This window comes from Loxodonta africana, chromosome 23 (assembly GCF_030014295.1).
Source record: "Loxodonta africana isolate mLoxAfr1 chromosome 23, mLoxAfr1.hap2, whole genome shotgun sequence".
NCBI classification, from domain to species: domain Eukaryota; kingdom Metazoa; phylum Chordata; class Mammalia; order Proboscidea; family Elephantidae; genus Loxodonta; species Loxodonta africana.
Window position 1 is genome coordinate 48,153,111 of NC_087364.1, and position 23,915 is coordinate 48,177,025.

Sequence of the window (23,915 nt, forward strand, 5' to 3'; positions counted from 1 at the left end):
GATGCATCAATTGGTCTCAACCTACCTGGAGCAAAGGAGAATGAAGACCACCAAAGACACAAGGTAATTATGAGCCCAAGAGACAGAAAGAGCCACATAAACCAGGGACTACATCAGCTTGAGACCAGAAGAACTAGATGGTGCCTGGCTACAACCGATGACTACCCTGACAGGGAACACAACAGAGCATCCCTGAGGGAGCAGGAGAGCAGTGGGATGCAGACCCTAAATTCTTGTAAAAAAAGCATACTTAATGGTCCAACTGAGACTAGAAGGACCCCAGAGGTCATGGTCCTCAGACCTTCTGTTAGCCCAAGACAGGAACCATTTCCAAAGCCAACTCTTCAGACAGGGATTGGACTAGACTATGAGATAGAAAATGATACTGGTGAACCGTGAGCTTCTTGGATCAAGTAGACACATGAGACTATGTGGGCAGCTCCTGTCTGGAGGAGAGATGAGAGGGCAGAGGAGGGCAGAAGCTGGTCGAGAGGACATGAAAATAGAGAGTGGAGGGAAGGAGTGTGCTGTCTCATTAGAGAGAGAGAGCAACTAGGAGTATATAGCAAGGTGTATATAAGTTTTTGTACGAGAGACTGATTTGGTTTGTAAACTTTCACTTAAAGCACAATAAAAATTAAAAAAAAAAGATGAACATTCTGTGATTTTATTAATCTCTGGAAAACAGTGGGATCTATGATCAGGAAGGATTTAGTCTACTCTGATGTCACACATATTTGGGGTTGGTGGCCCACTTCTCCAAAGAGACGGAGACTGAGAAGAGTTAAGGGGCTTCTTCAATATCATATAGTCGGTGGTCATGCCAGCAGCAGAAGTCAGGAAGTAACCTGACCCCTGTGCCCGGCTCTGCTACTCAGCAATGCTATCAGTCAAAAGGTAAGAGAAGCTTTACCTCGAACTCTGGTCCGTTCGCTGGAACCCGCTTGTGATCCAGGCTGGGAGCCTCCTTGGGAACTGGGCTGGGAGCTAGGGGTGCTCGAGCTGGAGGAGCTGCCACTACTGGTCCTCTGCAAGGGGCTCTCCAACACAGGCTCAGTTCTCCGGAGGTCAGGGTTGCTGCATGGACGGCACAGTGCACTGTTTATACTCCCAAGACCTTGCCATTAGTGGACACAAGCATAATCCAGCACCCTCTCCTGTGCAGAACTATGAGAGCACTTAGAAGACGCAGGCACTGAAGGGGTCAAAGCCAGAGAGTCATGTTTTTCTACCTGGAGCTCCTGGCCTGATACAGGATCCGGGTGGGATGAACTCATGACCCAATCCTTGCGCCAGTACATTAAAAGTATTAGCTTAGAAATGGTGAATTGCCAAAGGGAGACTTTCTCTCAAAACTTTTTGTTTCTTTTTCTTTCTGTGCTCATGGTAAAAAAACTTTAAAAATATTAAAGGTGAAAATAAGGAAATGACACCTGTCATTTCTGAACCAGAAGATACTCCACCCATATTTTACTATGTGGTATATTACCTTCTATCTAGCCTTGCCTCCGTCTACCCCACCTCCCCGACCTAGGAATTCAAACTGTATATTCAGTTTTGCATCTTGCTCCCCCCGCCTCAACACTGCATTGTGAGCCTTTTCTTATGCTTCTAAAAGCAATAATGCCTGCATAACAGTCATTATATTGTCTAACTATTCCTCTATTGTTAGAAATCAAGGTGCTTCCAATGCATGGCTCTAACACATAAGACGGAGGCAACCATCTACATGCAGACAAATACCCTATGGCATCTTTATTTCCTTAGTATAGGTGCATGGAATTGGATGTGTGTGTGCGCGCGTGTGTGTATGAGAATAAAGGTATTACCAGTTTTTACTAACGTGTATGAAATGGTTCATCTCTCTAAGTTTTATTATGGACAGTTTGCTAATCTGAACAAGTTGTATTTTGCTGTTTTACTGCAATTAAAAAAATTACTATTGATGTAGGTTATCTTTTGTTTATATTTATTTGCCATTTATCATTCTTCTGTGAATTGCTTAATCATGTTCTGTTCTTTGTCATATTGCTAGTGGAACGTCTGCATTGCTTATTATTTTCTTGCAGGAAGTCTGTGTATACTTAGGCTATTACCAAAGGGAGGTGTGATTTTTGATATACTAAGTGTTAATTCAAGAACAAACTAGTTTGTTGGCAGGCTAGTAGCCCCTGCTTTTCATAAGACCTTTCTATGTTATTAGTCTTAGTATCTTTACTTCCCCCCAAAGAGCAGTATTTATTCATTCCCTCAGTTGTCCCATTCCAGGCACTGGGTCTGGCATTGGGGATACATGGCCCCTGCCCTCTAGGGGCTCGGCCAGACCCACACAGCCAATTTCACCCATGCTTTGCTTGCAGTGAGCACACGGCAGTATGGGAGCATGGAGCAGGGTCATCTAGGCCACTTTACTTGGTCAGGGGAGCTGTACCAGAGGAGGAGACATCTAAGCCAAGACTGGAACTATGAGTTGGGCAAATGAGGGAAATAGCAGGGGTGGAGGAGGCAGTTTTTGAGTTTTACGATTTTGTAAAAAAAAAAAAAAAAGCAGCATCCTCAGAGCTTCTGTAAAGGTCTTCCTTTTAAAACTATAATTCATAGGTTTTTCAAATTTTCCTTTAGATTTACACAAAGCTGGATATAGGTAATTCAGTGACAGCTGAAATTCAGAGCCCAGATCTGTTGCCATCCAGCTGCTGAGGGGAGAAGCTGGTTCAATACAGGCCCTTCCATGCTCCTAGTTCTCGAAACAGAGTTTCACACCTGTGTTGTTGTTGGTGCTGCAGAGTCGATTTTGACTTACAGTGACCCCATGAGACAGAGCAGCACTGCTCCACAGGATTTTCTAGGCTATAATCTTTATGGGAGCAGCGTTGGCAGGTCTTTCTCCTGTGGAGCCACTGGATGGGTTCAAACCGTCAACCTTTTGGTTAGCAGCCAAGCGTTTAACCATTGTGCCATCAGGGCTCCTTAATGCTATGATTTTAATGCAGTGAGATATTAAGGTAAAAATGTAATTTTATGCTTGAATTTTGCCTTGACCAAATCAGAGTATCAAATATATATGTACCAGACACTGTTTTGTATTAGGCATTAGATGTTTTATATATAAATATAAAAATCCTATGGTCCCTTCCTGAGAGACACTTACAGTCTGGTCACAAAACTGATAGCCTTGTAACAGCCACTAAACCAAATAGTCTCTTTTTGAAAACATACTGGTAAAGATTTGGCTTTGTGGTAATGCATCTGCCAAAAAACATTTGGTTGAGATATCTGGTTTTAAATTCTTCAAACACTGGATTATTGGAACACGTGTCTGGTGACTCTAGAAAACTTCAGTGGAAAATATTATATGTAAAAATAAATATGTCCTTATAATTTATTAATTTAAATCACATAAATGTAGAATTCACTATTATTTTAGTGAAAAGTATTTGCATTTAATTCACTGAAATTTATCAGGATCCACAGTGGAAATATGCTTCGATTTGGAGAATGTGTAAATGAATAAATGTATACTACTTCTGAAATATTCGACATTTCAATTTTTTTTGTTTTTCATAAGGAAAGGTTCCCACTTCCTTTAATTACCAAATAATGAATTCTTCCCCTCTGCCTTCTTTTGGAGCCCTGGTGGCGCAGTGGTTAAGAGCTTAGCTGCTAACCAAAGGTTGGCAGTTTGAATCCATCAGTCGTTCCTCGGAAACCCTATGGGGCAATTCTGCTCTGTCCTATAGGGTCGCTATGAGTTGGAATCGACTCGAAGGCAGTAGGTTGTTGTTGTTGTTTGTCGTGCCTTCTTTCATTAAACAGTAATGGTCAAGGATTATTATGCACAATTAGTAAATTCCAAGATATTTTTTCTAAAAAATGTATTGTTATTGCTAACCAACAGTAACGCAGATTAAGAGTGATGGGCAGGTTGAAGTATCTTGGTGGTTGCTCTCATTTTGTGGAATGGTAATGTGGTATTCTTTGTATTTAAAAAAATCTATCGTCACCAAACTGTCAACAGTTACTTTGAAACAAAGATGAAAATGTAAGAGGGCAGGAAAACTAGATTAACGGAAATGGAACAACCAGAATGGAAATAATGTGAGTGCTCACACATTGTGAAGAATGTAACCAATGTCACTGACAACTTGTGTAGAAATTGTTGAATGGGAAACTAAACTGCTGTGTAAACCTTCACTGAAAACACAATAAAATGTTATTAAAAAAAAAAAGACTATTGTCATTGCTCTGGGGGCACAAACCTTCTGTTAAGTGTAATGGCAACAGTGGTAATGGTTGCATAACATGATAAAAGTAACTGTATATATGTGAAAAATGTCAAAATACCAAAATTTTTGTTTTATATATACTTGCCACACATACAAAATCTACTGAGAGAGGGACTGTGACAAAGGCTCTGAGTTTTTTTTCTTGGTGGTTGTGATGTCGTAGCAGGATCTGGCTACTTGCTCTAATGTAGCACTCCTTTCACCACGTAAACTGAAAGCTTTTTATTGAGCACCTCCTTGGTGACACTTCTGCAGGAGAAGCAAAGGACACAGGGCATATACTCAGGTTTTAATATGATGGAGATGAGATACACACAGAGGAGACTATAGCGAACTAGGCAAAAGTCTGTATGTTGTGTGTGAAAGAGACTGTAAATATTCTTGGACGCTGGGGAAACAAGTAATGAAGCCTGAAGTAGTCAAGGGCCATGTTATGAAGGAGACAGGCCTTGACGGGCTTTAGAGGGGTGAGGACAGAAGGCTGGAGGAACAGCCTGAGCAAAGACACAGGGGTGGGGTTTTCCTGGTATGCGTTGATGTAGAGAGAACACCAGCCTGACCGGGGTATCCAGTCTGTGTTAGGACGTACTGGGGAGTGGGGTTATCAGGCGAAAAAACTAGTCGTGGTGGAGTTGATTCAAACTCATGGCAATCTCATGAGTGTCAGAGCAGAACTGGGCTCTGTAGGGTTTTCATTGGCTGATTTTTCAGAAGTAGATCACCAGGCCTTTTTCCAAAGTGCCTCTGGGTGGACTCGAACCTCCAAACCTTTTGATTAGCATACAAGCACGCTCACTGTTTGCACCACCCAGGGACTCCACCAGAAGAAAAGGGCTAGGTTACATAGCAAGAGCCATTCAAGCCAGGCAGAGAAATGTGTACCCTACATGGTAGGTTTTGAATGACTGGCTAGGAGGGAGGCAGGCAGACCAGTTAGGAGGCTGCTGCCATGTTAGACAGTGAGGCCTGGCCCAGGGTTGTCCTGGTGTTAGAGAGGAGCAGGGGCATTAGCAGAACTGGCTGGGCTGAGTGTGCATCTCTGGGCTTGCAGCCTCTTTCTGTGTAACACTAATTGGATCCCACAGGCATTAAATTCCTGACCTGAGTCTCATTAGCTCGTGGCCTCCCCATTGGAGCTAACCAGTGTGGGTGCTCATTTTAATAGGCTGCTATTTTTGCTGCTGGAAACTGAAAGAAGTATTCAGTTTCTATATACCCACACAGAAATAGGTGAAACTTTGCAATGTCTTTTCTACCTTGTTATTACTATTGTAAAATGTGAGTATTTGGAGAAAATGTCATATTGTTCACATTTTTCTCTTCCTTATTATGTATTAATACAGTCTGGTCTTGGAGCAAATGGGTCTAAGTTCTCTTACAGAAGAACGGTTTCAGAAGAATTCCATGAAGTAATGGATTTACCTTGTTCACGTATTAACTGATTTTTTTTTTTTTTACTACCCAGATGGAAACCCTGGTGGCATAGTGGTTAAGTGCTACGGCTGTTAACCAAGAGGTTGGTAGTTTGAATCCACCAGGCGCTCCCTGGAAACTCTATGGGGCAGTTCTACTCTGTCCTATAGGGTCGCTATGAGTTGGAATCGACTCGACGGCAGTGGGTTTTTGGTTTTTTACTACCCAGATCTATGCATGAAAAAACTTGAAAACATCAAAATAGATCCTTTTAAATATGAACTGTTAATTTAGACACTTGCCATAATGTAGACAATGCTGTTTAATGTACACAACACACAGTAAAGTGAAAATGTGGGAATTATTCTATTCACTTGAATCATATAAAAAGTCACAACAGAAAATTAAAATTACAAAGTGCATTCTTGGCCCAAATACTTGGGCCAAGTCTTTAATTAACTCGCTGACTGCCAAAATTCACTTTACTTTGTGCTTTGATGACACAGCCAATGAGAACAAATGAGCTGTAAGAAGACAGTTTTGGGATGGGACAGAGAAATATTTTTTGAAATCAGCACTTAGTCATTGGGTTTTGACTGGGTGTTTCCAGCTTCATATAAGTCTCTTCATATTCTGAATGTACTTGTTTGATGAAATTTTAATTTGCTTTAACAGACCACATCAAAGTTAAGTACTAAAGTGCCTGGAATTTTTTAAGGCACTATTTTAAAAAATGAACAAATCAAACCCTGATTTAAACTCAATGGATCACATAAGGTCTTTGTGAGCCTGTATAGCAGTGAGAACTGTCCATTGGTCTGGTGGCCTGAGCTACGTCCAGCTGCAAGTACACGTGATGGAAGGACAGGGGACCACTGCACGAGGTTACAGGGACTGTTATCACCTAGACGTGGGCCACCTAGGAAGAGAACTGTCAAAAGCACGTGATACTAGCTTGAGTGGGGAAGTGCTGGGCTTAAACAGTTGCCTCAGGATAACACTTTAAAAGGCAGTGAATATTACAAGGTGAGGATCTATAAGCATAAGATAAAGAGGCACCGTTGGAGTCACTGGGTGGTACAAGAGGTTAACGTGCTAAGTTGCTAACAGAAAGGTTAGAGGTTTGAGTCCACCCAGAGGCACCTCAGAAGAAAGGCGTGGTAATCTATTTCCACAAAAATCAGCCACCCTGGAGCAAGTTCTACTCTTACTACTCTGACACACATGGTGTGCTGGCGTTGCCTCAATGGCAGCTTTTTTTTTAAAGAGGAGCTGTTAACAGACTCACCAAATGAAATGGTGAGAAAATGGATGCAAAATGGTGCTGTGTCAGTCAGAGAAACAAGGCAGCAAGGCCAGCTGCATCTGCTGTAAACAGCACAGTGTGGTGCTGAAGAGTGTGGACTTTGGTGCAAGGATACCAGGGTTCACCATCTTGGCTGTTCTGCTTACGAAGTTTGTCACTTGGGCAATTTATTTTACTATACTCATCTCAGCTTCCCCATCTATAAAATGGGAATATTTACAGCCACTACGTCACAGAGCTGTTAGGAGATTTAGATTAGGTAACATTTGTAACACACTTAGAGCAGTACCCTGCATAAATAAGTGCTCCAGAAGTGTTTATTGTGTTTATTAAATAAAGAATAAATCGCCCTGAACCACACAAAAGGCAGGAAACCACAGGGATTGCCCAGTAACGCTTTCCTGGCCAAGCAACACCAGCACAGGCTGCGCCTGCTTGATACCGTATCCACTGAAGAGCATGTTCTCTGTAGGGTTCTCTTTGATTTGATATTTGTGTGTAGGGAGCAGAGGAGGGGGAGTAAAATATTAGGGAGATGACCCTGGGAGAAGGGAGGCTATTCAAAATAGCAAAGGTTGGCTGCTTTCCTCATGTTGAGGCACATGCTTGCATATTCAAGATTCTTCCATTAAGGGGTACTAGTACTTAGTTTATTGGGTTAAACATACTGTTTCCTCTAAACTATCCAAAAAAAAAACCCAAACTCTATACATTCTGCAGTTACTACATAACGCCTTATGCCTAGTAACTGGAGTTCATTAGTATTCCGTGCAGAAAGCAAAAACCAAGCTTCTCAACTATTAGGGTCTGCTTTCTTGGGTGCAGCAAATAGTTAACTCGTTTGGCTGATAACTGAAGAGTTGGCAGTTCGAGTCCACCCAGAGGTGGCCTTGGAAGAAAGGCCTAGTGACTGGTGATCTACTTCTGAAAAATTAGACACTGAAAACCCTATGGAACACAGTTCTACCTGGACACACGCGGGACTGCTATGAGTAGGAATTGACTCATTAGCAGCTGGTTTGGGTTTCCTTAAATAAGTGAATGCTCATATTGATAATAAAGCAAGATAAGAAAGCAAGGCAAGAAATAGAATTTTGTCCTAGTAATTCTGTATCCCTAAAGAGCAGCAGGTATAGGGTATCCCCTGACCCAGGAGAGGCACATGGGCCCTGAGTTAGGCAGGCGTGGCTGGAGTCACCAGATCCCAGGGCCACATACAGCTCAGTACAAAGTGGGTCTTCAGTATATTTGCTAAAGTTGGCAAATTAAAAAAAATAGTAATAAAGGATGCTAAATCTGTCCCATAATAGCTATGTGATGTTTCTTGGGATCCATTCTAACTTTGCTTATTTTCTAGTCTACCCTGGGATCCTAGAAAAGGCTGGGAGGGAAAAAGGAATACTGACCAAGCAGAGGAAAGGTAGCTTAGAAGCTCTATAAAGGACAAATTACTTAAAGCACGCCTTTTTACGGCTTTTTGGACTGGTAGTTGTCTGATAAATGGTACACAAGAACTACGAGGCCCTCACAAGGACCAAGAGAAAGCAGAGAAGTCTCTGTGTTACAGGAATGGCCCCCAATGATCACATCTTCCAGTATCAATGTTCCTGTGTATTTTCCTTCCATTCTGACTCACAGCTTGGCCATGTGACTTGCAGTGGCCAGAAATGATGTCAGCAAAGGCCTGAAAAGTACTTGTGCACTTGGGCTTTCCCTCTGGGATGCTGTCCTATGATTACCAAACTGTGAAGAAGCCAAAAATGAAAGGCCAGAGGGAGCCAGAGGCCCAGCCAATGCATCAGCTCAATGCAGCTGCATGAGTAAGCCTGGGGGGACCAGTAAAAGAACTTCTTAGCTAACCCACGGAATAGTGAGAAATAATAAAGTGTTATTGTTCGCAGTCGCTAAGGTTTGGGGTGATTTACTATGCAGCAAAGGTGAACTAAAGCTGCCTCTACCACAGTAAATAAATCGAATCCTAAAGCTTTTACAAATGCAATCCAATCTAGAGTTGCAAAGTCTGATCACATAGAGACACGTGATAGTAAGAAGCTGTGGTATCCTGTAGGGTCGTCCTACATGGCAAAACAACCCTAGCTGTCACTGAGTCGATTCTGACTCATGGCGACCCATGTGCGTAAGAGTAGAACTGTGTTCCGTAGGGTTTTCAATGGATGATTTTTCGAAGAGTAGATCACCAGGCTTTCTTCTGAGGTGCCTCTGGATGGACTCGAATCTTGAACCTTTTGATTAGCAGCTGAGTGCACTGGCCATTTGCACCACCCAGGGACTCTGTCCCACAAGGCAGAGATGGGGATTCTCCATGTCCTGTCTCCCAACCCTCAAGTCCCCTGATGTTCAATGGAAGTAAATAATTATTACCACTTGGCTCCCCTCCTCCCTACCTCTGTAAGTAGAGAATGTTAGCCACTTCTCACTAAGTCTGCATTCTTTGGACAAAGTACAGTATTTAGGTGGCTCCCAGGGAAAAGCTCCTATTCTGTCAGCCATTGACCATCAAACGCCAACTATCTCAGGCCCTAATGTCATTATAATTACACTTGAGAGGGAATAAAAAGCTGCTTTTTACTTGACTATATAGTAATAGTTTCCTTTCTTTTTTGGTTGATAGAGGAAAAAATATTTAAATTTGAAATGATGCTTGATCTACGGCAACTGAAATTCCAAGCAAATGATCCAATGAACAGAGCGTCAAGGGTGGAGTTCAAAGGAGCAAGAAGCACTGTTAATTAGAGACTGATCACTGCTTGAAGAGGGGGACTGGTAGGACCGGGCTGGCTACACTGTGCTAATATTCCTTTGGTTCCCTGATCACAGTGTGCCCCCGTCTTCCTTAGCGCTGCTTAGCAACACCGGCTCCACAGTGAACCTGACAAGTGCTGGAAAAAATGGCTCATTCAGACCCTGCTGCAACTGGCAATTCCACTTAGAATGGGCTAGTGTCTTTACCCTAAAGGGGCTAATGTTTAGTATAGCTCCATCTTACTTATGGAGTGGCCCCTTCATAAGGCTTTCATGTGAAGAGGGACATTAAGGCTTTATGATCAACAGCATTCCATATTTTAAAAAGATAAAAAAAATCCACTGCCGTCGAGTTGATTCTGACTCACAGCGACCCTATAGGACAGAGTAAAACTGCCCCATAGTTTCCAAGGAGCGCCTGGCGGATTCAAACTGCCAACCCTTTGGTTAGCAGCAGCTGTAGCACTTAACCACTACGCCAGCAGAGTTTCCATTTTAAAGATATGTACAGATAATCATAACCTTCATTCCCAATCTCTCTCACTAGCAAGGGAGGGTCTTCCCTTTATTATGAACACAACGAAGGAGAATAAAACAGTTTTTTTGAGCTCATCCTTTTTATTGTCTCAGCAGAAGCCACTTGCTATTTCAGTTGATCCTAAAAAGGACTGCATTTATCATGAAAAATCTGAGGGAAGCTTGATGAACTATAACAGCAAACAGCATCTGTTACCACATAAGATCTGCTCAGATACTAAAAGGGTACTGTTTACTTTCTAGCTTCTCTTGAGACCTCTACACCAATCGGGAGGTCAGTGCCGCTTCTTGGCTGCAGGAATATATACTGTTCATAGAAAATTCTGGAAGGAGAGCACAGAGCAACAGTGGAAGTATAACTGTATTTCAGTGGCTCTCTATAATACCAAAGAGGTGACTGCCTCACAAAATCTAGTTCTTTCATAATTTACCAAGCTAGGGAAGCTCTGTAGTTGGCTACTATTGCATTTCTTTGGCAATTACTTTGTAATGTGTCAGTGGTTCCCAGGCCACATTTCTTGACCTGATGCTAAAAATCACCTCCAACCAGGCTATTTAGTTTTTCTGACTCCATGAAGTACTAGTCTATGAAGTAATGGCTTGGGGTAACTACAACCATAGTTATATTTGCTATTTTTAAAACTGTCAGTGAAGGTACACCTGATTGGTTTCCTGGTTGCCCCATCCATCCATCCATCCACCCACCCACCCATCTATTCATCCATCCAAGAGCCCCCACTGTATACTGATTTGTGTGAAAGACCACGGAAGAAATAAAAGGCATATGTCCTGGCCCACCAAAGTCTAGGTGGCGAGTCAACATGCCTTTGAAGTGAAAAAAGAAAGAAAAAAAGACTTTTTTTTTTAGGAGAGCAGGTAATGACAGGGTTAGTAAGGGATTTTTCCTTTACCTTAACCATCTGCCTTCCCTTACCTTGCTCTGATGGGCTGAGATCCTAGTCTGGGTCCCAGAGCACTACCATTTCCAGGAGAATTCTTTCTGGCTAACGCTGGGGATATAGAAGTTGTTCTTTGAGGCACCTGGAAGAAAACCAGAATTCAGAAATATTTTCCATAAATTAATTTCTATAGGCTACTGCCTAAAAAGCTTACTCCTTTTCCCAAGATTTGCTAGGAGTTACAGAAATGATCTAAAACAGGGAAAAATATCTTTCTTTCCAAAATGAAATATTTACCTCCCTAAACGAAATCAAACAAGGGTCCACCAGTACAAGGCAATGAAGCACATCCAGCAACCATTTATAATGGTCACCCTCAATTTTAAAGACAGATAAAATAGGATCAAACTTATTAGCTTAAAGGACTCGATTCACTGGGCTAAAAATCAGTGATCTCCACTGAATCTAGTGGCGAGTACCAGAAATCTCTTTGGGGTACCATTAACTCAGCTCATCCTGAGAAGCTGTAACAGATGTGAGCCATCCACACGAAGCTAAGCTTCATTTTTAGCTCACTTCACAACTGATAAACAGATCAGGAAATCTAGTGAGAAATTAGGGTATCACGCTAGAACTTGGGACATAAGCCACATGGGGGCTCAGAGAACCTACTGCAACAGATCCTGAATGTTCCCACCTCCTAATTAACTTGCAATTACTAATTAAAAAATAAAACAAAATGCTGTGGCTTGGAAGGTCAATTTACAAATGTAATACAAAAGAGGATTAATACTGAAAATCCTGGAAGGGTCTTCAATAAGACTGTGTGAGTAGTGCTAAGACTGAGAGTTACAGTAGGAAAATGTATTGTTAGCTCATCTGGCAAGGGTCTAAGGTAGAATTCAAGTATATAAACATTTTTTAATGAAATTAAATACAAGTAGACCAAGTGAGTCCATTATTTAAAGGAATCAAATTATGAAGCCTAATTAAAAAAGTTTACTTTCAATGTAAAGCAGCATCCTTTATCTGTTTTATAAAATTAACTTTTTATTATACTTCTTTTTAAGATGAAGACCTAAAAAGATGAGTCAGTGAAATGAAGCAGAATGTCCACCTCAGTGCTATCACCTGCTCAAAATAAATGTCACTACTACTATTTTTTCCTTTTTCTTTTGATAAACATAAACACCTGAAGAAAAGAAAAAGCCTAATGAATTATTAAAACCTGAAATCTCTGAAATGACCTACATTTTCCTCCTGGCATTTTAAGTATATGTGTGTATGTTTTCAGAGACTGTCTGTCCCTCTGCCCACCTTATTTTTCATATTGAACCTTGCTCCCTACCTGAGCTCTTCTGGTGGCATTTCTAGTTCCATAAGGAGCAAACACCAATAAGAAAAAAAGCCATTATCAGCTGTATTTATTTTTAAAACAGTGGAAATTCTGGTATAATATCCTTTTGAGGGGGAAAACTAGGAGAAATATTTGAAAACCAGAGTGGCAACTATTTTCCAGAATTGACAATGGCATTGTTTTCTGGAACCGGTAGAAATTTCCTTTTGCTATAGCCCTTATGCTGAGCGCAGAAGAAAGGGAATTCCCGAGCCAGGAAGAATCCAATGCAAAAATTTATTCAGTATTTAACAAAATTTTAAATTCTCAGTGGGATCCAGACTTTCTGGAGCCACCGATGCTGGATGAACCCCAGAAACTATTGCCCTGAGATACATTTTTAAACTTTAAATTAAAATTTTACCCTGAAGTCTTCTTTAGACCAAAAAATAATTTATCTTAATAAGTAAAGCATGTTTGCCTTGATCACTGTGCTCTTTTAATGAATTATCTATCAAGTTGACAACAGCAACTTGAAAGGTTAGATGAGAAGCTTAGAGGTGAGTTTAAATCAATGGTGGTAGAAAAATTTGGAGAAGAATGGTGAGAATGTTGGTACAACTTGAGGAATGTAACCAATGTCATTGTGTTGTACATGCAGAAACTATTGAAATGGTGTATGACTGTGTATATTGTCACCAAAATTAAAAAATTATAAATGAAAAATTTTTTATTTGGCATTTTGTAAGACTTCCAGATTGTTTATAACCATATACACAGTCCTAGAATAACTGTTGATTTGGCATAGGAAAAAACAAAACAAAATAACCAAATCTAGGTGTTTGTTCTGTCCAGTGGGATGGTTGGTCATTTCATCCCATAATTTTATCCTCAGTAATTAATGAAGGTTGGACTGAAATTATGATCTGGAGTAAAAGGAGCTTTCCTTAATGGTGCCAACTAAAATGTGCTAAGATCGATACTACCTTTTGAACACCTGAAATATGGTTTTACTTTGTGTTGATAAAAATAGGAATAATTGAATTTTCTTTTTATCTGGGAGTTTTCAATTTGTCTAGACATAAATTTAGTTGGCAATGAATATATACATTATTCTTTTTCTTAATATGGGTGGTAAAATAATATGGGTTTGGATATGTGCTTCCAAGTTATTCAATCTACCTGAATCTAAAATTCAAAGAAATTTCCTCAATTTCTTTGGAGAAAATGATAGATGACAATCCAAACCTTAGCTCTGGGATGAGGAGGGACCAAAACAGATGGGAAGGTGCTTTGGCACTATCACATTCCTCATTACATTACGAAGTTTGGAACAGTGGTGATGATGAAGATGATGATGATAAAAACACTCCGGTAGTATTACCTTTGGTGGAATGTCTTCTTCCTGTCGTAACCAAGAGCTTCGGTCAAACTTTTCAATGCGAGTAGGGAGAGGAGGGTTCTCAGAGGTGGGATCCGAGTTCTGGCGAGGCATCTCAATGCGGTGGGAGGTCACGTTCAGAGCCTCCTGAAAGCCAGAGAGACCCTTTGTGGGCTGCTCGTGCACTGACTGGGAGGCGGTCAAGGCAGGTCCCTGGGATTTTACAGCCACCAGATGTGGGATCTAAGTATCAAACCAACAACACAGCAGTGATATTAGAAGAGAAATCTGCCAGTATCTCAAATCAGTTGGGGGGTAAATCAAGCTCTAGGTCATGAGAACTGGACTATACAGAGTCTGCCATAGCTATTTATAGCACGCTTTTTAAAATGTTCTTCATAATTTTCAATTTAGAGCTATGTGGGGGGCTAAACCAGGGTCCCTGGCACCAAGCTGGTTGATTTAGTTGGACTGTTAAGAAGTTATTAAAATAAGTGTGACGATAATAACAATAACTATATTTATAAGCATTTATTGACCAGCAATGCAATATATTTTACAGTAAATCTCCAAATCTTGACTTTACAGAGTGCTATTGCTCTGTAAAGCAAGAACCACACTAAATTTTTTAACACACTAAGTCCAGCAAAAGGTGAACACTTTATTTTCCTCATTTTACACCTAGTAATATAAGGTAGAGAGGTTAACTGACAGCCAGGATTTCACAGCTAATGTGTGTGGGAGCCTGAATTCGATTTCAGACTTTGAGGACTAAGGTGTGCCTGACTCCAGACATGGTATTTTCAATCGTCTCATATGTATGTGAAAGCTGGACAATGAATAAGGAAGACAGAAGAACTGATGCCTTTGAATTATGGTGTCGACGAAGAATATTGAATATACCATGGACTGGCAAAAAGTACAGCCAGAAGGTTCCTTAGAAGGGAGAAATGTGAGACTTTGTCTCACGTACTTTGTAGATGTTATCAGGAGGGACCAGCCCCAAGAGAAGGTCATAAACCTTGGTGAAGCAGAGGGTCAGTGAGAAAGAGGAAGACCCTCAACAAGATGGGCTGTCACAATGGCTGTAACAACGGGCACAAACATAGCAATGACTGTGAGGATGGTGGAGGACCAGGCAGTGTTTCCTTCTATTGTACGTAGGGTCGCTATGCATTGGAACCAACTGGACGGTACCTAACAACAACATTGTACCCCCAGAGCTCATATGCCTAACTCTGCTTTCTGGTGAACTGGCTCTAAATGTCTTGCTGTTGTTTTTGACTCACTGCCTCACTACCTATGGTGTTATATATCTTTCAACACCAGTATGTTGCTTTTAGAGTTGTAAGTCTCCCAACTGGGCATGTGTTGATATTGTTCGTGTATGGAAGACGCATTATTTTTTGGTGAAAACATGGCTTTTAAAGACAAATCATTAAAATTTAGAGTGTAGTGCTCTTCCCTCCACCCCCGATAACACTGTTCATACTTTCTTGTTAGTGCTCATTTAACACCTGTCTCTTTCCACTTCATGACAGTAAGTTCCCTGGGGACAAGAGCCATGTCTGTCTTGCTCCTCATCATATCTCTGGGTCTAGGACGTGCCTAGCATGTGCGAGGTATTCAATAAATCTTGACTGGACAAAAATCTATACACTCTCTAAGTTGAACTGTTAATTCAACAAACATTCATTTAGTATCTGCTTCATGTAAGGGACCTGTCAGATTCTTCTCTGGTCTGAGGTATTAGGGTTGGGATGTTACTAAATTACAGTTCAGAAAAAATCTCTAAAGTCTAGCTCTGCTGAATGTTCGCATCAACCTGAAATATTTTTATAGTAATTAATGTTAAATATCACTAAATATATTAAATGTTAGCATTAGAACAATGTACATTTAAAAAATATCTAGTGTAAAACACAAACTCAATTTAAAAGGGCCAAAAAAAATTTTTTTTGAAGTAGCTGGAGAATGCTTATCCCAATTAGTTATCACGGGATATCTACATTTTCCTTTTCCTAGGGTTGTTTACACAAAATACGTTTTCCCTCTCTACTTTCAGTTTTTACAGGGCATAAAGTTAAAGTCAGGTGTTTTAAAAGACAAAGTTTGTGTGTTTAAAGAGAAGTCCCTATAAAAATGTGTCCTATTAGAGGTTAGGCACGAAAGAATTGTATACAGATAAAGACAACCAGAGGGAAGACATGCTAAGCTGATCAGTGGTTAAAAATCTTGGACCTCATTTTATTAAATGCAATTTTAAACTCTGAGAATACTTGATAACATCACCACTCTTTTAAACTCTTGTTCAAATAGCATTACATTTTCAAAGGTGACCTCAAAATATTTTGTGTAAGTCTTAAAACATGGTAGATGTCTGAAAGAAATTTAAGACATTTGGATGAAGGCAGCCATATTACCTTTATTTTTCATGGAATTCCACACTTGATTTCACTTCATATTTCATTTTAAAAGTCCCCTAGAACTTCCATACACTTCTTCCTCTCATGAAAGTGGAGTCGTATTTTTCTTCCTAAATTGCTTAAAACAGTGGCTCTCAAACTCTGAAGTGTGTCAGAATCACCTGGGGGCCTTGTTTAATCACAGATTGCTGGGCCCTGCCCCAGACTATCTGATCAGTAGGTCTGGGGTTGGCCTGAGAATCGGCATTTCTATCAAGCTGTGGGGTGATACTGATGCTGCTGGTCCAGTGACCACACTCTGAGAGCCGCTTCCTTAGAAAACAGAATTTCATGTTTCTAATTTCAGGCTAATATCAAGCTACCAAAGAACAAAGATAATATACCAGTTACCATATAACAAAGGTACTTCAGAATTTTAGTTTTGGTAATTATGAACAGATGCTTGTTTCCACTTTGAAGAAACACTTGTGAGTCTCCAGAGAGGCCAGCTGATCAAGAAGTGACTTTGTGGTTGACTTTAAGTTAAGGCTGGTGCTTTTTTCATTCCTAGCCCTTCCTCTACCCTTCAAATTCAGCAGGGCCTTCTATATTACTATATATTATATTTTAAGGACTGGGATTTGATTGGTCTTATTCTGAATCCAAGTTATAATTTCCTGAGTTTTTAATAGGTTTTACTCTACATCCTATTGTAATGCCTGCTGGAATGAAGGGGAGAATGTACCTGAGGATCCACCGGTCTGAGCATGGGGGGTGTCCGAGCAGGCTGAACCCCACTAATGCTGAAGGACTCTGACCTTGGGGGTAGATTGGGGTCAGATATCCTGTTGGCAACCTTGTGAGGCATGGCAGGTGAACTCTGCCGGTTGAGCCTTGAACGTTCTTCAACCTAGAAGCAATAAAAAGAGAGCCTCAATGGATAGAAGTCGATTCATTTCCTAGCAAGGACTTCCTGTAGTCCCCTGCACAGCCATTTTTGTGCCCCTCTGGTCATTTCATTTTAAGAAGCCAAAAATCTTCATTTCTGCTCTGCATCTAGAATTTGAAAACGTTCTTTCCTAACAGAACAGACACTGAACAACAAAAAACACATAATGCCCAGACTATCACCCCTCCATTTCCCATGACCTTTAGCTATTTCCGGCAGCTGGGAATATGAGATCAGCTTAAAGGTGTATCTTGCATTGATTAGATATTATGTTGCTGAATGGTCCCAAAGCCATGGGGTCAATGAGGCAACAGGCTGCACCACAGATAATCAGAGTAAACTGGGGTAGGCATTAAGATTGCTCAGGAAAAATAGAAAATTGCTTTGGGTTGGTGTGCTCCCTGACTCATAGGATAGGGAGGGGAAGAACAACTGGGGGTTGAAGAGAGGATGAAGTTCGATGCACTCACCCTGCATTTCTTCACATGTCCCACTGACAGGCAGGTGGGTGTTCCTGGCACCATCTTAATGAGCATGGCCTGTCTTAAACAGACTTCCTGTATCATTTTCTTTTCGTCTTTTGGGGGCTCTTTTTCTTCAGTTGTCTCTCCCTGCTCCCAAAAATACATTGCTCCTCCTCATTCTTTCCACTTCCAATATGGATTGCCCCGCTCTCCTCTTTCTTCCTCCCTGTTTCTCCACACGGGGTTCTCATTCTTGCTTCTTCTCTTCTCTTCCCCCTTCAGCCCTCTCTCCTCTCAGGCCATTTCATCTTCTTGTCATTCCCCTCCTTCCAGAATCTCTCTCAGCCCCAAACAGGTAACACTGGGATGTGCTCTCAGAGACTGCCCTTCTGACAGATAAAAGTTACCCTCAGCACAAGTTTATAGCAGGCAGACTACCACAGAGGACAATTTTAAAGGGAAATTTAAATAAACAAGATGGACACAGCAGAACAGATGTGAGGTCTTCAGCAACTTCAAGTGGCCCAGGACTTTTCTTCCAGATCCATCCTGTCCTTCATTTTTTTTTTTAAGGGTCAGTTTGACTGTTTACTTTCCAAATTCACCAGGACAATGGAACTGTTCTCTGCGCCTTCCTGACCCTTCAATGTGAGCCTCGATTCTCTTCTGTTGACTCATCATCTGAGTATTGTGAGAGCCTGTCAGGGAGCCCACATGTAGGTACTCGATAATCATGTCTATCCGCATATTTTTGGGTATCAAACAGCTGAGAGCCTTTATTCCTTTTACTGACCAATTTGAAATAAAAGTTCAAAAGAGCTATTCTGATCTTCACTCCACTTTGAATCTTGCTAGAGGCAGGCTCAGTCTCACAGATAACGTAAGTCTGTTTCTTGAATTGTCGTATTACCCCAAACCATTTTAACATGTAGATACAGGACAGAAAATAAACAGCCTTCCTGTCTCTCCTTAGGGGTAGTTTAAACATCTCCTCCCCACCATGGCTGTGCAGGGGACACACAATTAGCTGTCACACAGTTGACTTTGGTTTTGAAATTCCACGCCCCGGGAGCTTACCACATACCAAATAAGGTTAGCTGCAAAAAGCCAGGAATATAAACCAGAACATGTATACTTCGTGTGTATTATACCAGCAATAATTATGTGACTACTGGACTATCGCCCTGGGCAAAAGAACAAAGCCAGCTTTGAGATACGACCACAAAGAAGAGGAAATATCACAGACAGCAATGGATAAACTGAGACCAAGGTATGCAATATATTGCTTTTCCAAATACCAGACTCCTTGGAAAGAAGGTCAGTATTTCTAGGCTGCTGGAATTGGTCAAGTATCAGCCATTTCCTCAGTTCCAGGGAAGACTGCTCCTATACAAATCACAAGCAAAAGCACCCCTCACTATCTGAACTGCTATCCAAACCCTTGCTGTCTGAGTGCAGACACTTGAGATCCAGAGACGTTTTCAGATAAATACCTGACTACCTAAACTCCAGTCACCTGTTACTGGAAATGCAGCAACCAAATACACTCAGCAAAGAATACCTGTGTTATAATTTTGAACTGTAAAATACACTCAGACAGCTTAGAACATATGATAAGAGAAAGCACATTAAAAACAAAAGTAGAAAATCTGTCCCAAAAGACTCCATCTTGAACAAAGAGGCCATTTTTGAGACAAAGAATTCTTTCGGCAACTGCCGGAATCAAGAACCTGCAAAGGCAGCGGCCTCACTTCTGACAGTTCCCAGTCTCACAGGGCCTAAAGCCGTCAGTAAATGAACAAGGCAGAACGTGGGACAGAGATTTCTGCAGGCATTTCACGGGTTTCATTAGTCAGGTACAGTTGTTACTAATGTACCACTATTAGGGGAATGACAAGGAACCCAGTGTTTACTAAGAGTCCTACCATTAGTGTGTTCCAGTCTGTATCATTCTAAAACATATGAGATAAATAATCTAATATATATAAAAAAAATCTCCAAACCCGTTGCTGTTGGGTTAATTTCACAACTCATGGTAACCACATACGTTACAGAGTAGAACTGATTCATAGGGCCATCTTGGTTGTAATCTTTATGGAAGCAGACCAGCAGGCCTTTCTTCCGCATTGCCACTGGGTTAGGTTAACAGTTGCCAATCTTCAGGTTAGTAGTCACGTCCAAACCATTTGTGGCATTCAGGGACCTAATCTATTATAAACTTCACAAATTATTTCAGGATGTTCTGAAATTGCCCAGGCTGGAGTTTTTCCAAAGAAATGTGAAAATGTCTGAGAAGGGTGCAACAATGAGGCATCTGGTTATATACTTTGTCTCAAGATAACCTTGCCCTAAAGTCTTTAGGAAGAGAATGCTGCAAGTGCTTTTGCACCGAACGTACATCTTAAGTATTGGAACAAAGATATCAAATCAAACTCTGAAGAGGTACTTCTCCTAATAAGTTTCCCAGATGGACAGGGGGGAAAGCTGGATAGTGTACCTAGGAGTGGGCTCTTGGGATTATTTCAATACTGGGCAAAGGCCTGTCCCCTGAATCATCACAACTTATGTCACTTAACTGAGTAAGAGATGGGTATGTGAGTGAGAAAAAAAAAAAGTCTTTTCTTTTTTTCAGACGCAATCCAGACGGGTTTCAATCCACCTTACAGGATACCCAGGAAAGCCTGTCTATCAGACAAGCCCCTGCTCCAACCTCCTGCTGCCAAGGAGACCAAGTACCAGCACCACCACAAAAAGGTGCTCTGATAGCATCAGACATGGAGTCAAAGTGCCAGACCACACCAAGGAAAGTTACCTGTTAAAAGGATTTCCTAGCTGCAGGGGAGGATGAGATTGTCCATGAATATTGAGAACAGGATTAGGGGAGACAGATCAATTTCATTATAAAGACAATTTTTTTTTTTATCCTTAAAAGGACCATTTTAACATCAAAATAACTTTGGAGAGGTCTGGATCATCTCTGCGGAAATGTCACATTATTTATTATAGCATTATAGGAAGAAAGAAAAAAGTGGTCTCAGAGAGAAAGTTCTGCTCCAGGAAGACCGGTGTTGTCCACTGGCCAAACAAATACAGAAGGCCAGAAAATACATTTGTTGTTTACAAGGTTTCAGAAAATTCTTCAAAATAAATAAAAATATATTTAAACATGTATAAAAGGAAGCATTTTATCAATGAAAACTGTTAAAATTTTTGAAGAATTGAAAATAATTTCCAGGCTACAATGCAATAATGACTATTTGCTGAGAAATAAAATTCTAGGAATAGTTTAAAAAATGTTGACAGGGAAAATACATTTACCATGTCATATGGGTGTATTTTAATAAGGTTTTATTGTGGTGTAGGGTGGGTGTGGTCTGCAAAGGTTCTAGAAGGTTTTCCTTAAGGGCTAATGTACAGTGAACTGAACACAGTCATAGGGGAATTCCATTGCTCTTTCCAACTGTACCAAACTGTGATTTTTGTCTTTACTGGCAACTCTGGAGAAACAGCAAAAAGTTAATAAATAACTTACAAGTGCTCATTAGGTACTCTGACTCTGTGCTCACTGGCCCTATAAAAAGCTAAGTCATCATGTCCTTTGGCAAAACCACAGGGGCAGACGATTACAGAGCAAGATTGGGGATGCCCCTTCTCTGGGGCACCCTGAGGACAGGGGAGACTCTCACTGGTATGGAATGTTTAAAATGCAATCTTGTCTCAGGACTAAGGGTCTCAGAGTAATCTTTCAAGACCAACTCCTAACCAGTGATTCCAGAGAAGAGTCTAGATCCCCATGTGAATGGAGCACATCACTTAAAAATAATGAAGATAACCCTCAGCAAGCTGTGACGGGGAATGAAAAGGATACCCGTGTCGCTGGGGAGAGGTGGGGAGATGATGGGAGGTACCCGTGACCTGCCCATATGAAATCTAAACAGGAAATAACAGAGACAAAACGCTTACTCCTTGCAGACTATGATGGCCTTGAAAACAAAACATAATTATGTTGAATAACATACCGATAGTCCCCGACTTATGACAGGTTTCTGTTTCGATGACTCTGTCGTAAGTTGGTTCTGACTTAAGTTGAATACCTCTTTTTTTCTGCTTTCATTGTAATTGCCTTTTATTATCGGTATCTTTATAAATCTGATCTTTCAACATTTGTAAGTGAACATTTGCTAATGCTTTAACATTAGCAAGTTACGTGCTGCAACAGTGTATGCAGTACACATTACTAACAATAAACCTGCAAACCAAACTGGATGCCATCCAGTTGATTCTGACTCATAGTCACCCTGTATGGTAAGATGCACAAAACAGGCCGTTCTAAGTGCGGTTCTAAGTGCGGTTCGTTGTAACGTGAATACATTGTAAGTTGGAGACTACCAGTATTTCATCTGCATTTGAACAGTGCCTGCAGTTCAAATGGCACATTCACAGACATTACTGCCCATGAGTCTCCCAAGTGTGAGAAAGGAGTGCGGATGAAGAAGCTGAGCCTCCAGAAAGCTAGAAGACTTGCCCCAGGTCATACAGCTAGAAAGAGGAAGAACTTGAACTCAAAACATTTTTCTTAGTACTTCCTTCCAGGTCTCTCTTACCTGAAATCTTAAGAGAGAGAAGCAGAAACTAAGGAAAGATGGGAGCAGAGCTATAAGCTCTCTGTATGGCAGTTTGGGAACCTCATACACAATGATGATCACGGAAAAAACATATAAGTATAGAGCAGAGAAATGGGAGTGAAGGAGCTTTTATGTATAGGGACTTCAAAGTCCAAGGGGCTGGTGGAAAATAAAGAGACATCTTGACTCTCATCATTTGTCAAATAAAACTGAGGCCAGATGACTGGCATGTATCACCAAGTGTCAGAAAGAATTAAAATGGAAACTCATACAACACTCATGTAGACAGAGCATTCTGCCACTGCTACAGCTGAAGCAAAATAAAAAAGGAAATGTGTGTGTGTGTGAGAGAGAGAGAGAGAAGTGATGGGGGAGGGAAGGAGGGGGTGAACAGTTGTTGCCAGGCCCAGACAATCACATGCCATTTTAAGTAATAGAAGGAAGAAAAAAGGAATTTCCATCCAAAATGTGACAGAAGGAAGAAGGACCTCCAAATTCTGCTGACGTTTAACAGGCCATACTGACATTTTCATCAAACAAATGTGACTTCCACCCCAATGCAGAAGTGGCAGGCAGATTTAGACCAAGTCTTGCCAGCCCAGTGAGTAAATCCAAATGAACCCGAAAGGGGTGAGGATCCCTCTCCCCCTTTAACACAGAGATATTACTGTTCCTTTCTGGCTGACATCTGAAAATAATAAAGCCGATGTGACATTCAGGACAGATAGAAAGGAGGCAGAGAAGGGCTCATTAAGATTTGAAAATGATCGAATATTTTCATTTGTTCTTACTGCAGTCAACAAATTAATGACAAAGGTAATGAGAAATGCAATGTTCACTTCTGTTTTACAAAATGAAGAAACAAAAGCACAGAGCATGGAGCATTACAACATGACACTGTTGATGAAAAACTGTCGATCTGAACGAAGGAAGAGAAGAAGTAAGTGGATGGAAACATTCAAAGGAGAAAACCATCTTGATGAAAAGGTACAGTGATGAGTTAGAAAACAAATGATGGAGCAGACTACAGAAGAGGCTGAAATGGGTGGAAGGTGGCTGAGTGATCAATGGACATGGGACAAAAAAAAAAAAAGCCCAAACCCTGTATCACAGGAGAGAGTGGTGTGGGCATGTCTACCCACTCATCCCTGGTGAAGATAGTTTCCAATTTAGATCCTGGCAAAAGATTCATTTGAAAAACAAAATAGTACTTTTTATTCTACCTCCAAAAGAGAGTTTAACCCAGGTTACTTCATCAGTTGATAATTACTGATAAGCCAGAAATTCTATTCACATCCAAAGTCTGAAAACATATGTTACTGTTTGGCTACTTTGAACCCCACCTACCTCCCTAGTGTAAGAAAAGAGATCTGTAAATAATGATTTAGAAGAAAAGTTTGTATACTGCTCATGAGAAGCACTGAAATATCAAGATAACAATTCTTACACTCATTTTTATTCCCATTTTTCTCAGCCTCCATAAGAAAAAGCAGGTGTTTAAAATGATGAATCAAACCAAGGCAGACAATTATTTGCTCTTGTTTGTACACC

General features: G+C 40.8%; 1 protein-coding gene across 4 annotated transcripts in view; it reads right to left on the minus strand.

The window, feature by feature from the left end:
- TNIK (TRAF2 and NCK interacting kinase) overlaps window positions 1–23,915 on the minus strand; it is a 482,068-nt gene that overhangs the window by 60,829 nt on the left and 397,324 nt on the right. For all 4 annotated transcript variants that reach the window (XM_064275470.1, XM_064275471.1, XM_064275469.1 and 1 more), the window contains 4 exons: window positions 17,072–17,236; window positions 13,925–14,164; window positions 11,240–11,346; window positions 914–1,077 (listed from right to left, as the gene is read on the minus strand). In XM_064275470.1, coding sequence (XP_064131540.1) covers window positions 914–1,077; window positions 11,240–11,346; window positions 13,925–14,164; window positions 17,072–17,236 — 676 coding nt within the window. The remainder of the gene's footprint in view (window positions 1–913; window positions 1,078–11,239; window positions 11,347–13,924; window positions 14,165–17,071; window positions 17,237–23,915) is intronic.